The following is a 15,599-nucleotide window of genomic DNA, read 5'->3' on the forward strand; positions in this document are numbered from 1 at the left end:
TTTTTAGCATTATATCTTCTTCACCCTTTTGTGATCCAGCACCTTGATTTGACAAACACTACCTCCTCGTGGGTGTGTTGACTAGACCATGTGTGGTGTATCATAACTTATTCGTATTTGTGAGAATTTAATATATAGCGAAATTAGTTGCTTTTTATCTTGTTCTTTGCCTGTTTCTTGATTGCATGCAGGGTATGTTCTTGGTGAACAGGTCAACCGCGCTTGGTGTGGTTAACCAACTAGAGGCAGTGGTTTAGCGATTGCTGGGTTTTGATTGCAAGGTTCGAAGCAAGATCGTTCAAGTCACTACTCGCAAATCGACTTACCTTACGAACTTATTAGAAGATCAGGACCTATCCTTACATCACTAACTCCTTTTCCCATGAACCATCATAGTTTTAAGCATTTAAAATGTTTGTGTTTCAAACTACCTTTTCTTGCCATGGACATAAATAAATACCACACCTATGCTTTAATTCCTATTGAACATGAGTGCATGACAATATAGTTCGTGTGTGTGCTGGAGTTTGCAGACTTCTTATTTACCTAGAAGTAGGTCCATCTAGACTTGCTGTCAGCCTATCACGAATAGAGCAATGATCTTGTAAATCATTGATTGAATATTATTGTATCTAGTTATTTATGTGATACAATTAGATTGACCTGTATAGCTATGTCGAACCTTACAATTGTATTTTTCTTTTACTTTTCTTCATTTGAACCACAAAATACATATTCACTAAAACTACAATTATAGACCATGATTTGATTTTGTTAGCCTAATATGCATTAAATAAATGACAACTCTTCATGCTCATGCTCTAAGTCTTACTAGATTATGACTATTATCTCTACATGCTCATGCTCGTATATTTGTGTTGCCTTTGATTATGCTCCTTTGATGCATTGATTTACTTATTAGTTGCATCAGTATTTTTTTTCTACAAGATTAACAAGAGAGATTTACTAGTTGCAAACACAAGTTGATTAGTTGTTAATCAATATTCATGAGAGAATAACACTAGACGCACTTCTGGAGCTCAAAATTCCATCCTCCCCACATGTAAGGGACCGCGCCTTTCAGGGATTATCGTTATTGCAAGTAGAAATATTTTGGTCTCGTGTGAGGTCCTCTCTTGTCACATGCAACAAAAAGAAATGATCAAATTAGGCGTGCAGCTTTGGTTATTTGTCAACATGCATGATCTCCAATAGACAATGGCAATGCACAAAAAATTAGGTACTTTGTACTAAGGGGTGGTACCACTTGATCTACCAGTACAAACTGGAGGGCACGGTTTGGGGACAACAAGATCACGTTTTATTTCAAAGCATTTTATTATTTCCTAAAAGAATGGCTAATCTAGCAAAACAGACTACCAGGGTCTTACTCTGCTATTAAATTGTCGCTTATGATAAATTATTGTTCATAAATTAGTATGATACTATTTCTACCATAGATTAATGTATCCACACCGATTGAGACATTACTTAATATGAGAGCGCCGCGGGTATCTGGCCAGCCGGGCTAGCCACGTCGGCTGATTTCTTTCTCGCCGTTTGATCGGAAATCGTGTGATGCTGCTGCGCTGCCGATCGATTTCTGGAATATTCTTGCCACTCGCGCGCGCGACGTTGGATTTCACGATGACCCACCGCGCGTGCGTGCCTTCTGGCTGGTTCGCATGCGCTTCTCTCGACCTTCGCGCGCATGCCGGTTGGCTTGCCTCCTGCTTCTCTCGATCTCCCCGCGTGCCGGTTGGCTTGGCTTTTAATGCGAAGGCTGTGGAGGTCGCTGTGCCACGCCGTTTGACCGGCTCCGTACACGCGTGTCCCGATGACCAGGCAGCCAGTGTGCCCGTCGGTCGATAGAACCCAGGCGCCTCCTCGTTCTTACCCCTCCCTTTTCGCCTCCCTGCCTCTTCGTTCTTTCTCCTGTCTTTTCCCCTCCCTGCCGTTTGCGAGGTTTGGATCTTAGCTGCTGAGTGTTGCTTGTTGCTTCCACGATCTTGATTGCTGTGGTCAGTGCCTGTACTCGCGTTTGGGACCCCTTGTGAGCCGTTGTTTTTGCTTGGTTAGATTCTGTTGTTGCCTGCTCGTTGTTCGTCGGTCGATAGAATCCAGGTGCCTCCTCGTTCTTTCGCCTCCCTGCCTCCTCCTTGTTTCTCCTCCATTTTCGCCTCCCTGCCGTTTGCGAGGTTTGGATCTTGGCTGCTGAGTGTTGCTTGTTGCTTCCATGGTCTTGATTGCTGTGGTCAGTGCCTGTACTCGCGTTTGGCATCCCTTGTGAGCCGTTGTTTTTGCTTCGCTAGATTCTGTTGTTGCCTGCTCGTTGTTGCTCGATGTTGTTAGTGCTCCTGGTCAGATTTGTTGAGTTGTAATGCCTAGGTGGTTCCGGTGGTCGCTTTTTTTATTATCTATTTTATTGCTTCTGCTGGATTCCTTTCGATTTGTTACTTTTTAGGGTGGTCGCTTTCCATGCTGATTAAACCAACAGGGGTGTTGCGTACTGTTTCCCTCCGATGCCCCCGGATTTCTTTGCTATGTTCTTTTTCTTCTTTACTGTTTATTGGTTCCATATGCACATGTGGTCGTTTTTGGGTTTTATTTTCCCTCCCTAAGATGGCACACGGTCTACAGCTGCTGTTTTCGTCCTTCTGTTGTTTGCCTTGGTTGTTTTCTGTTTCGTATTGCAGGGCGGAGAAGTAAAATGAGATTTGTTTGGATTTGATGTTCTTGTGCTACTCTTTCTATATTTGTTTATTTCTTTGTACTGCTTTGCCCGGTGACTTTGTTTCTTCCCCTTTGCGATTGAATCTCGGTGGCTTACTGCTCCTGGTTCGTTGCTGTTGATCGGCTTGATATATACATTTTCCCCTCACTGTGTCCCTTTCTTTTTTGAGCCGGTTCAGAGAGAGAGAGAGAGAGAGGGAAAAAAGAAAACAGAAGATGCAGTGTAAACTCAGTTTCTTTTTTTCCTTTTTTATTTTGCTTGTGTTTGGTTACCTATTGCAGCAGGGAGTGGCGAAGCCGGATTTGTTGTGCTGTGCTCTTCGCCGCCCCATCAGGTAAGAGTTGTTAGCTTAGAATATTAATTGTTTGCCATGGTTTATTCACATGTACAATGAGTCAAATGTGAGCCTTTCCCTCCTCTCCCTCACGCTTACTCGACGCCCTAGTGCTCCTGCTTCCTTACTGTTGGTCGGCTTGTTATATAGGTTTTGGTATTTTAATTTTGTTCGCCGCTGCGTCCATTTTCCTTTTTTTGAGCCGGTTCACAGAGAGAGGGAAAAAACTGAGCTTCGTTTTTCCCCTTTTTGTTTTGTCTGTGGTTGGTTACCTATCGCAGCAGGGAGTGGCGAAATCCGATTCATTGTGCTGTGCTCTTCCCCGCCGCGTGTGGTAAGCATTATTAGCTCAGAATCTTAATTTTTTTGCAATGATTTATTCACAAGTACAATGAGCGGAATCTGAGCCCTTTGCTTCTCTCCCCCACGGTTACTTCCTGCCATGAGTTGCGGTTCAGCATCTACTACAGTAAAAGGGGAGCAAATGGATATTTCTTGCAGATTTCTCCTATTTGTGCCTTTTGGTATGGTGTTACTGAAAGTTTATTTTGTCTTAACTTTTTAGATATACGAAGAAACTAAATATTCCATGTATTCTTCATTACTATGCAGGTTTATTGCCATTGTAGTTGCTCGTGTTGCTCTATCCGCGTGGTGTGTGCCGTAGCATCAAGTCTACTGCTTTTGGTAAGATGTGGCTGTTTCTTTAAGTATTGCTTAGAAATTTGTTCATCGTTACATGATATTGGAGATGTGGCTGTTCCTTTAAGTATTTGTTAGCAATTTGTTTATTGTTACATGATATCGAAATCTTATTGTTTGTAGCGTTATTTTTTTTTTGGGCATATGAACGAACTAGATATTTTATGCCATTGTTCTCTTCTGCCTGTATCAAACTAATGGTATTGTTCATTACCATGCAGGTTTGTTTCCATTGTACCTGTTCGAATTGCTCTATCCGCAAGGCGTGTGCCATAGGATCAAGCCTGCTGATTTTGGTAAGATGTCGCTGTTTCTTTAAGTATTGCTTAGCAATTTGTTCATCGTTATATGGTATCGAAATATTATTGTTTGTTACTTTATGGGTCAAATTATTACAAGTATTTTTGCTATTACCTACCTTTACTGTAATGTTGCGCGCCAGTATTTTGGCTGCTACGTACCTTTACTGTTATGTTATGCATGGTATTGTGACTGATAGATTGTTTGTTCTTTTTTCCCTTTTTTCTTTCTTCTTGCCCCCTTCTTCCCTTTCCTCTCTCTCTTTCTTTCCTTTCTACCTATTTCTTATTTTTCCCTCTGGTCTTTTTACTACCTGGTGAAATGGAAAATCCTTGGCTAGACTCTCCTAGGGTCACCACATGTTCGCCGTTGGAGCATCTTATATCTCCCTCTTGCGAGCTGTCGCAGTTAGATGCCGCTTGCCATACGCTTCATTACTCTGTGAAGCTGTCGATGATGGAAGCATACTGTGCGGCGTAGAAATTGAGTTGCCCCTGTTGGCTTTCCAAAGGAGCCCGCGGAAACTTTTTTTCTGGTCATGCGCTGAAGCAGGATGCATGGTTGCTTATGAGCACGCCGCTTTTCAAGCAGTTGCCTGTCTTCAGAGCATATATGGTTTCGTCGTGGTTGATTACAGTTTTGAAAGGTTGGCTTATTCTCACGAACAAACCAAAAAAATAAAAATACAGGATAACGCTTATACTGTGCTAACTATACTTGCTGGACCCTTATGTTTCCCAGGTGTGGCTATAGATGTTAGGCCCGATGGTTTATACCGCTATATTCAGGGCAGCCCCAATGTTCCTTGAAGGACTATGTGCCGTTTAAATTGATTCTTCATTTTCCCGTTGCGTTGCTGCTTCCGTTGTCATGTATTCACTATGTTGTTCATAGGTTGCTTTTCTAGACATTGCACTACTGATAAATAAAAAAACGATTTTACTATCTTAGTGCTTTTTGTTTGTACCATTGGCTTGCGCTGCCACATTGTCTTCACATTGCGTGTTTATTGCTGTCACACCTTTCCTACTCTTCCTCTGTATTTAGTCACTATGTCAACCTGTGTTTTCTCCATTGGTAGCTAATGGAGACGCATCCAACCCAGCCACACGATGATTCCAATGCTGCACCATGTGCGTTCGCCGACCTTTCCCGGTGTTATCTTTATTTGCCATATTTGCCCGTACCATTCCCTATCTTTTATGTTTTTCCGTTCCTTCGTCTCCCGTCCCTGGCTCCCTCCTTCTATCTCGACGTACCTCCAATGGCTACTACCTTGGTAATAAGCAGCATCTTCACGTGGGCAACCCATACGGTCTAAGAGCGCGCTTCACAGAAGACGAAGTATGTTGTTTGATCATCGAATTTCCTATTTTTAGAACGGAACGAATTCACATTGCACGTATACATAACGGAGTGCTATTGATCAATAGGTGACCTTGCGCAGCACGCTGCATATCACTGCCCCTTAATTTTGAACCCAGCTGAATGCCGTCGTAAACGGCGAAGATTACTAGATCAACAAAGACTCGCTATAACAGGTGAACAATATCAATCTTCAACACTTTTAGCTTGCGCCTTGTCGTGTTTGCCAACACTACCTAAGCTATGTTATTCACATGCCATTTTAGGTCCATTAAATAACAATGCACCATCGTTAGAATGTGGACGGTTCAGCCAAGATTATATTGACGCGTTAAAAGGTATGTGTGTTCACCATGTTATGTTAGTGGTGCCCATAATATGATTAGATCTCCAGATATAGCCTCAGCTTTTTCCACTGCCCCCCTTCTGTTTCAGCTTTTGTTCGCACCTAATGCAAATAGATGTTTAATAACTTATTACACCATCATGCTCATTATCTTGCTGATGATTTCTTTTTGTCCTTTGTGTTTTCCTACGATGGTGCCACCCTATGTTACATGATGGTTTATCCTCCAATGCAAATATATTACTATATAGCTTCTTATCCCCATCGCTCCTATTTTGGTGCACCTGATTATGAGTGTAGATATTGTCATGCTACATTTTGGCTGAGAGAGAGGGTAAAATCTGATTCATCGATAAAAAATAATAGAATAATTTACAATTCTTGCTGTAAGGGAGGCAAAATTTGTATACCGCCTTTTGCAGAGCGACCTGAACCCCTAAATAGCTTGGCTAGATTCGGTGGCGATGCTGGCTCCAAATTTTTTTTGAAAAATATACGCCAATATAACTGTCTATTTGCTTTCACATCAATGGGAGCACACATAGATCGCTCTATGAATGATGGCCGGGGTCCACCTGTTTTCAAAATTAATGGTCAAGTCCACCACCGCATTGGATCTCTACTACCGCATGATGGAAGCCCTCCTAAATTCATACAACTGTACATTTATGATACTACCAATGAAGTTAAAAATAGATTATATGCTTTAAATCCGGACGAAAGGCCCGCCGAGCCTTTAGATCCAAAGATAATCGAAGATCTAATAAAAATGCTAGATAATCACAATCCATTTGCGAAGAAATTCAGGGCTGCAAGAGATAGGCTCGTAGATTCTGCCAGTGAAGAATTCATTATTAGGATCATAGGTGCAAAAGAAGGTGATCCCGTACAATATAACTTACCTACAACTGATCAACTTGCTATGCTTATAGTAGGTGACTTTACATTAGACACATTCAAGCGAGACATAGTGATACAAACTTATGCTGGTGAACTGCAATAGATATCTGCGTTACACCCTGCGTACATGCCACTTCAGTATCCCCTTCTCTTCCCATATGGTGAACGTGGTTTCCAAATTGGAGTACCTTATGCCGGTATCAACCCCTCTTCCACAAGAGTGCGTGCTAAAATGACAATGCAAGATTACTTTCGCTACATGTTACACTATAGAAAAAATCAGCCAAATCCATATCTATGCTACGGTGCTATATCGAGTCAAGCTAAGGTTGATGCTCGTGCATGCATAGACGAGTTAAGACTATGGTACATACTTAGGAACCAAGCCAACCTTAGAGTCGAAAACTTGCAAGGCATAACTGACGCTGTTAGTCGTGGTTGTATAGATGGCAATGAGATTGGCAAGACCGTGTTACCAGCTTCACACACTGGTGGTAGACGATACATGATCCAAAATTATCACGATAGTATAGCGATATGCAGAGTGTATGGCCCACCAGATTTCTTCACAACGTTTACATGCGATTCAAAATGGCCTGAAATCTCTGAAGCATTGAGTTTTGAGCCAGGTCAAAAACCAACGGACAGAGCCGATATTATTGTCAGAGTATACAACATGAAACTTGAAGAACTTTTAGAAGATATAAAAATAGGTGCGGTGTTTGGCGCTATAAATGCAGGTGTGTAGTGCTATTTACACCATGTATTTCCAAATATTCTTTGCTATCGATTCAAAATTGCCATATATTATTTTGTATTCTTACTAACACGACGAATTTGCCCTCACACCTCCAGTGCTGCACACTGTCGAATTTCAGAAACGTGGACTGCCACATGCGCACATTATTACATGGGTCTCCCATGACACGTCACAGCCAACACCATCACTCATTGACTCATACATAAGCGCACAAATTCCAGACCCAAAGATTGATCCCCTAGGATACACATTAGTTGCTGAACACATGACACATGGTCCGTGCGGTCAAAACCACCAAGATAGTCCCTGCATGAGAAACGGCAAATGTTCAAAAGGATACCCTAAGTCTTTCCAAGCTGAAACCACGGTTGATGAAAACGGCTTTACAGTCTACAAAAGACCTGATGATCACCGCTACATTCAAAAAGGAAATGTAAAATTGGACAACCGATGGATAGTACCGTATAATATCTCCTTGCTAAAAAAATTCCAAGCACATATCAATGTAGAGTGGTGTAACAAAACTATATTTATCAAATATCTATTCAAATATGTGACAAAGGGTCCAGATTGTGGTAAGGTCTACATTGAGAGAATAAGAAATGGACAGGATGCACCATACGATGGTGACACTCAAACCATAAATGAAGTTAAGGAATACTTAGATTGTCGCTACATCTGCGAGCAAGATGCGTGTTGGCGCATATTTGCATTCGATATCCATAGGCATTTCCCCTCTGTTCAAAGACTACCGCTACATTTGCCAAACGAAAACAACATAACATATAATGCTAATGCTAATCTAGCTAATGTCATTTCACAAGAATTCTTACGTAAAACCATGTTGACTGAATGGTTTGTGGCAAACCAAACATATCCCCAAGGAAGAGACCTAACATACTGTGAATTTCCCTCAATGTGGCGATGGGATGAAACACTACGAATATGGCAGCCGAGGCAAATCGGAACAAGCATAGGTCGTTTATATTATGTACATCCATCTGCTGGCGAGTGTTATTACCTTAGAATGTTATTGATGGTTGCTAAAGGCGCACAAAGCTACGATGATATCAAAACATACAATGGTATTAGACATCCGACATTTAAACAAGCATGCAACGCACGCGGACTCCTTGGTAATGACCAGGAATGGTACAATGCTTTTGACGAAGCAGCAACCTGGGCTACTTCTATGCAGCTTAGACAATTATTTGTCACAATGCTACTATTTTGTGAAGTCAATGATGAATACACATTCTTTGAAAAGGTCTGGCAAGCATTGGCAGACGATATTCAATATAGGTTTAGAGAGGCTATCAACAACCCAAATTATCAAATGCCTGCAAACCAATTGAAAGACCATTTACTTGATGACCTTTCAACTTTGTTCGCAAAAAATGGGGGCAGAATTAGAGACTACAACTTACCAGATAAGACATCTAGCTATCAAACGACGTGTACCAACCGACTTATAGACGAAGAATTGTCATACGACACTGACCAATTACTGCTTGAATCTAACGATTTAGTCTCAAACCTTAATGATGAACAACATCATGCCTTCAAATCCATAGTACACACAGTAATTAACAATGCTCCTGCCTTCTTCTTTGTATCTGGTTATGGAGGTACTGGTAAAACCTATTTATGGAACGCTATAGTAACATACTTACGAGCTCGTAAAAAAATTACACTTACAGTTGCTTCCTCAGGCGTCGCATCACTGCTATTGCCAGGTGGTAGAACAGCTCATTCACGCTTCAAAATTCCTTGTGACATAGACGATTCTACTATCTGTGACATCAAGCGAGGGACTATGCTTGCTGAACTTATAGAGGCAGCGTCATTAGTGATTTGGGATGAGGCTCTTATGACACATAGAATGGCATTCGAAACACTGGATAGAACATTGCGTGATTTATTATCATCCCAATCACCGAACATACAAAACATTCCCTTCGGTGGCAAGATCATTGTCCTAGGAGGTGATATTAGGCAGATTCTCCCAGTGGTTGAAGGCGGTACCAAGGCACAGATAATAAATGCAGCAATAATAAACTCGCCCCTTTGGAAACATGTTACTATTTTAACACTAACAAAAAATATGCGGCTGCTTTCGCCAGGCTTAAACCGGCAAGCCCACCAAGAAATCGCTGAATTTAGTAAATGGGTACTAGACCTAGGGGAAGGAAAACTACAGACAATAGCAAAGGAAGATGAATTAGAACCCACATGGATAAAGATACCACACGATCTGCTCCTTATGACCAATGGCGGCAAAATTCCTTGTTTAGTAAATGCCATATACCCAGATTTAGAAACGGAATTCCTCGACGTTACATATCTTCGTACAAGAGCTATATTAACACCAACTAATCAGTTAGCTGATGACATAAATTCACTCATGATATCTTTAATTCCTGGCGAGGAAAAGGAATACCTAAGTTGCGACAAAATATCAAAATCAGGAAATATACATGACTCATATGATCTTTTGTATCCGATTGAATTTTTGAACTCACTATACGAAAACAATTTCCCACACCATAAATTGGTCCTTAAGAAGGGACTTCCAATAATGTTACTTCGCAATTTGAATCAATCGGGTGGCTTATGCAATGGAACACGCTTAGTAGTTACAACAATGGGTGATATGGTCATCGAAGCACAAATAATCACTGGCACCCATGCAGGCCAGATTGTGTTTATCCCTCGCATTTCTTTAACATTAAAAAACACTAAGCTACCCTTTATACTTGAGCGCCGTCAATTCCCTATAAAAGTATGCTATGCTATGACCATTAATAAAAGCCAGGGCCAAACACTTGACAGCCTAGGTGTCTACCTAAAAAGGCCTGTTTTTACCCATGGCCAACTGTATGTTGCAGTGTCCCGTGTTACCTCAAAACATGGACTAAAGATACTAATAGTCGATGAGAATGATAATTGCACAGATACAACACGTAACATAGTTTACAAGGAAGTGTTGGCACTTATCTTACCTACATCTACTCAGTAATAAAGTACATTCACATCTTCCAACATATATATATATATATATATATGTATGTATATATATATATATGTGTATATATATATATATGTATGTGTGTGTGTGTACATATATATACATATATTCTTACTCGGAGCTAAGACAAACATTAAACCATGCTAGACTATGGTAAAACCACTACATATACTTGCATATTTCACTAGCACAAAGTAAAAAACAATCCGTCCTCTCTTCTTCCCCCCCCCCCCCCGTATTATCATTCAAGCAGTAGAGATATGGTCAAACAAATGCTTGCGAATTCAGCTGTTACATAGTTTACAAAGAAGTATTGGCACTTATCTTACCTGCATCTACTCAGCGATAAAGTACATTTATATATATCTATATATATATATATATATATATATATACATATACATATGTGTGTATGCGTGTGCATATATATATATACATATATCCTTGCTGTGCAGCTACATAGACCATCAAAGTACAATCGACTATGGTAGAACCACAACACATACTTCCATATTTCACTAACACAAAGTAAAAAAACAATCCATTCTCTCTTCCTTTTTTTCCCCATACTACCATTGAAGCAGTACAGATATGTCCAAACAGATGCTTGCAAACTCAACTGTTACATCAATGCCTACTGTTTATACCATCTAATAACAGGTATTAGCCTTTTTTATCAATTCATAAAATACAGCTGCTCTCACATTACATTTCTGTTAATGTTTGATGTGCAGAGTTGAAAGATGGCATTTGACTTGCTGCCCACACTCCACCCAAAATCAAAGCACTGGATAATTTGTGTGCGTGTTTCGCGCAAATGGGAATACCGTGGTGGTACTGACGATGGACCAATATCTCATGTAGATCTTGTTTTTGTCGATGAAAAGGTACTATAATACTTCTTTACATTCCTAATGCGTCATACTCGCATTGTGCTATATCATATGCATCTTAGATATGCCATCTGATTTCCTATCATATTCAAAGATAGTCACCAACACACACAAACAAATTTGTATATATGTGTGCAGATCATGCATTCATGTTAATAATTATTATATACATTTTATTCCCTTAATTGGCTACATTCTGGGTTCTTGCCGTGATTTATAACTCGTATTTGCCCCTGCCATAATCTTTACGAACTATAGTTAGATTTCCACAGATATTCTTATAGTACCTACTAGATAATCGAAGATACTTACCATTCGTTCAAAAAAACGCAGGGAGATGCCATGTATGCTGAAATACCAAACTCTGAGGTAGACAGTAAAAGCTCTTTAGTTCAAGAAGGTGCCATCTACATAATCAGCCGTTTTAGAGTATCAAAGGCTAAGTCTCTATATAGGCCAGTTGATGCACCTTACATGATTGAACTTACTTGCTATACCAAAATAACTCCAGCAAAAGACATTGCAGCAACCTTTCCAGCATATGCTTATAAGCTCACACCTTTTCTTGAGCTTCCAAAATACACAGGCGAAAATAGACACTTCTTAGGTAAGTAGCGTCATTACCTATAGCTAAATAATTCTATCTTTTCCCCTACTCTACCATAAATTTGACTGTAAAAAGAAAAGACAAACACACATGCACACACCCTTGCTGCAGATGTGCTTGGCATCATAACAGAAGTTTCTGACACAACCTCCCTGCAACTTCCAAACTAGCCAACTGCTACTATCAGCAGAAATGTAATCCTCAAAGACCTCAGGTGAGAGCATGATGAATGTAACATTATGTAACCAAATATAAAATCCTTTATTATAAGTACAGCTTACCAACCTACATTATGGATTTGCTACCCTTATCTACAGAAATATTCAAGTTAAGCTGACCCTATGGGGCCAACGAGCTATTGAATTCAGTATCAATGAAATTTACATTGAAGAAGAACGCAAGCCAATTGTTGTTCTCATTGTTGGCAACCTTATGAAAAGTTTCGCAGGTACACAGTCTTACTCGAAACAGCTACTGCACTTCAAAATCACATACCATCACTTCTAACTATTTGAGTCAAAACAGGTGAAGAATACTTGAGTGGGAACGCTGCATGCCGCTGGTACTTCAATCCCATAATACCAGAGACTGAGGAGTTTTATAAGAGGTACATTAGTCTTTACCTGCTCCATACCAGTAGATAACACACACATGTGACACGCCATACTATTTTACCTTACACAGTTAACAGCTATTTACACACAAATATTTCTGCACACAGCATTCACAACCAGCAAATAACAATCAAGCGTACCATTGCTCCTCCACATCAATCAGCACCACAACAACAGCCACTGTAGCTTGAAGATAAGAGCCTCCATGATTTAGACAACATGGATCCATACGATTTCCCAGTATGTGTAACCTACCACATAATTCCTCCTGCCTACTAAAATAGCTTTTCTTATGCTAATCCTAGCCCTTATATTACATTACCAGATTATACTTATTTTTGTTTCCAGCACTTATTTTAGGTTCTAACAATAGCTTACCAATTTGTCATTACAGCCATGTGGATACCGCTGCACTGTTACTATTGTGCGCCTAATCTTAGACACACCATGGTGGTTCCCATCATGTAATAGATGCAGTCGGACCTGTATACCGAATGGCGACGGTTACAAATGCAACACATGCTCCTGCACTGGCTACCGCTTCAAGTAAGTGTCAGCTTCTTTTTCTTTCTCATACAGCTGAATGTATATTAATCAATACCGTCTCCAATACCACTCTTACAGATACAAGTTATGTTTCATTGCAAATGATGGAACCGCTGAAAGTGAAATGATAGCTTTCGGTGAAGTTGCTCGTCGTATTGTTGGTAAACCTGTCCAGCAGGTCTTTAGAGCATCAAGATTTGCAAATGACGCACCACCTGACATTGCAGCTACAGTCTCCTTAAAGTTCACATTTGCAATTACCTTGACAGAGCATAGCTACTATACCCCACAAAAAACATATCAAGTCACCTCTGTCATCACTTCTTATGGAAGACAGCACGCACTTCCAAACATAAGCTGCAATCAGCCCAAGAACCCACCAGCCTCTCAGACATCCCAGCCAACCTTTCAGCCACACAACTATCCTCCCAATGTACATCCCAGTTTACCTGATGCTACTTTCTCACCTGGCGTGAAGACCAGTGCATCTTCTTCACAGTCAGCAGTTCAGAAAACAGTCACACAAAGCATGGCAATAGACAATGTAAAATCATACTCTTTCTTATAAACTATTTAATCACACATAAATAAACAATGGTTCTTTACCATCATACACCAATGACATGTTCAAACTCTACTGCAGACTCCCCCTCCTTCACTAGAACATGATGAATCCCCATTGAAGAGAACAACCCCTCTGTAAGTATACACATTCTGCAAAAAAAAAAAAGAATACCCCTACCACTATACTGTGTAATGTTTTAATCATCTGTTCATATAACACACAGGGATGCCACAGATCCACTTATACATCCAGCTACTCGGAAAAGACTATTCGAAGATGCAACTTCTTCTAAAAAGGCAAGTAGACTTTCTACTCAGTATCCAACCTTTCATCCATTTATTACTTCATAATAGATGTTATTAACCAACTTTTACTCACATCTCCTTCTGTACAAGGACACTGAACACCAAAAAAACAGCCACAGTGAAACAACCACAGACCCATCTGATCCATTGCCTCACCTAGCAAGTCAAAGGTATAAAACAAAAGTCTTACTATCTTACAATCCATAAATTGCATCCCACAACTATGCTTCATGACGATGTTGCTACACTATTTTTCATTTGCACAGAAGTACTTTGCAGCACATGACACCTGGCACCACGAAATCATCAAAATCGAAGACCACCCATGTTCCAAAAAACAACCAGTGAAGGTCAGTTCCACTCGCATCCAGATTACCTACATGCTATCTTTACAACTCTACTTCCAAAGTGCTAATCATTGATTGTTCTTTTACTTGCAGCTAACCAGACCGGTGGACACATCTGACCTTTGCCTTTTGCTACAAGAACAGACCTGCTTTCGTTATTTTGCCTTTTGTTTATCTTGTTTTCTTTCTTTGCTTCTGTGAAGTTGCTTTTACACCTAGGTTAGCTCACGTCTTAGCTAACAATGCCACCAGATAGGAATGCCACTGATCCCAATCAGCAAAACTATTAACTAAGTATCCCAGGAGATGATATTGCGAGTAATCCTCCTATGATACACTGATGTAAAATAATAAACCAGTGATGCTATGTAGCATACTCAACTTAGCTAGCCAGTTAAACACTATCATTATCCCTTCTTTTTTATCGTCCCTCTCCCCCTCTGCATCCTGATATCAACCATTGCTAAATACATTGCTTTCCTTTTGACAAATACAACACAGTAGCACAATTCACCTTGCTTCACTTTACTACTCTATCAATATGTTTTATTTGACAATCGTAAACGACACACACACCCACACAAATTCCTGTATATCTGTACACATCATGGATTCATCTTAAAAATTCTGTATATCCCTACAAATCATGGATTCATCTTAACACCAATCATACAAATTATCTTACCCTGATTGACTATATTCTCCATTCTTCTTGTCACTTATAACTCCAGCTGAACACTATCATTATCCTTTTTTTTTTAACTATCCCCCTCCCCCTCGGTATCCTTATATCAGGCATTGCCAAATACATTACTTTTGTTTTGAGGTATACAACAGAGTAGCAGATATAACACTTAATTTCCTGTGATATTCAACGATATCAACAATTGGTAAATACATTACTTTCGTTTCGACACATACAGCACAATAGCACAATTCGCCTTGCTTCACTTTACTCTCCAGTTTGTTTTCAACAATAATTCCCAGGTTTTCCCTATTCATCATACTTTGATATAGCAACTTGCTTAATCAAATGCTGCCACCATCGTTGGCATACAATGCTACTCTGATATCAACAATTGGTAAATACATTACTTTCGTTTCGACACATACAGCACAATAGCACAATTCGCCTTGCTTCACTTTACCAGTTTGTTTTCAACAATAATTCCCAGCTTTTTCCTATTCATCAGACTTTGATATAGCAACTTGCTTAATCAAATGCTGCCACCATGTTTCCATCCTAATACTAA

General features: G+C 40.0%; 1 protein-coding gene across 4 annotated transcripts; it reads left to right on the forward strand.

Annotated features, from left to right (window-relative positions):
* Nucleotides 1–3,683: 3,683 nt before the first annotated feature.
* On the forward strand, nt 3,684–14,797 carry LOC133904780 (uncharacterized). 4 transcript variants are annotated; one of them, XM_062346324.1, is made up of 16 exons: nt 5,361–5,414; nt 5,504–5,611; nt 5,702–5,773; nt 11,204–11,356; nt 11,696–11,969; nt 12,081–12,183; nt 12,287–12,417; nt 12,495–12,576; nt 12,691–12,823; nt 12,978–13,129; nt 13,208–13,673; nt 13,773–13,828; nt 13,918–13,990; nt 14,090–14,169; nt 14,266–14,349; nt 14,440–14,797. In XM_062346324.1, exons 9-15 carry the CDS (start codon nt 12,803–12,805, stop codon nt 14,345–14,347), a joined length of 930 nt encoding a protein of 309 aa, XP_062202308.1. In that variant the 5' UTR covers nt 5,361–5,414; nt 5,504–5,611; nt 5,702–5,773; nt 11,204–11,356; nt 11,696–11,969; nt 12,081–12,183; nt 12,287–12,417; nt 12,495–12,576; nt 12,691–12,802; the 3' UTR covers nt 14,348–14,349; nt 14,440–14,797. The 4 variants fall into 4 exon arrangements, with proteins under 4 accessions (XP_062202306.1, XP_062202308.1, XP_062202307.1 ...); XM_062346322.1 differs by lacking the exons at nt 5,361–5,414; nt 5,504–5,611; nt 5,702–5,773 and adding exons at nt 3,684–3,755; nt 3,992–4,066 and having other exon boundaries at nt 11,206–11,356; XM_062346323.1 differs by having other exon boundaries at nt 5,382–5,611.
* The last annotated feature ends 802 nt before the right edge of the window (nt 14,798–15,599 follow it).

Source organism: Phragmites australis, chromosome 22 (genome assembly GCF_958298935.1).
Source record: "Phragmites australis chromosome 22, lpPhrAust1.1, whole genome shotgun sequence".
Lineage (NCBI taxonomy): Eukaryota > Viridiplantae > Streptophyta > Magnoliopsida > Poales > Poaceae > Phragmites > Phragmites australis.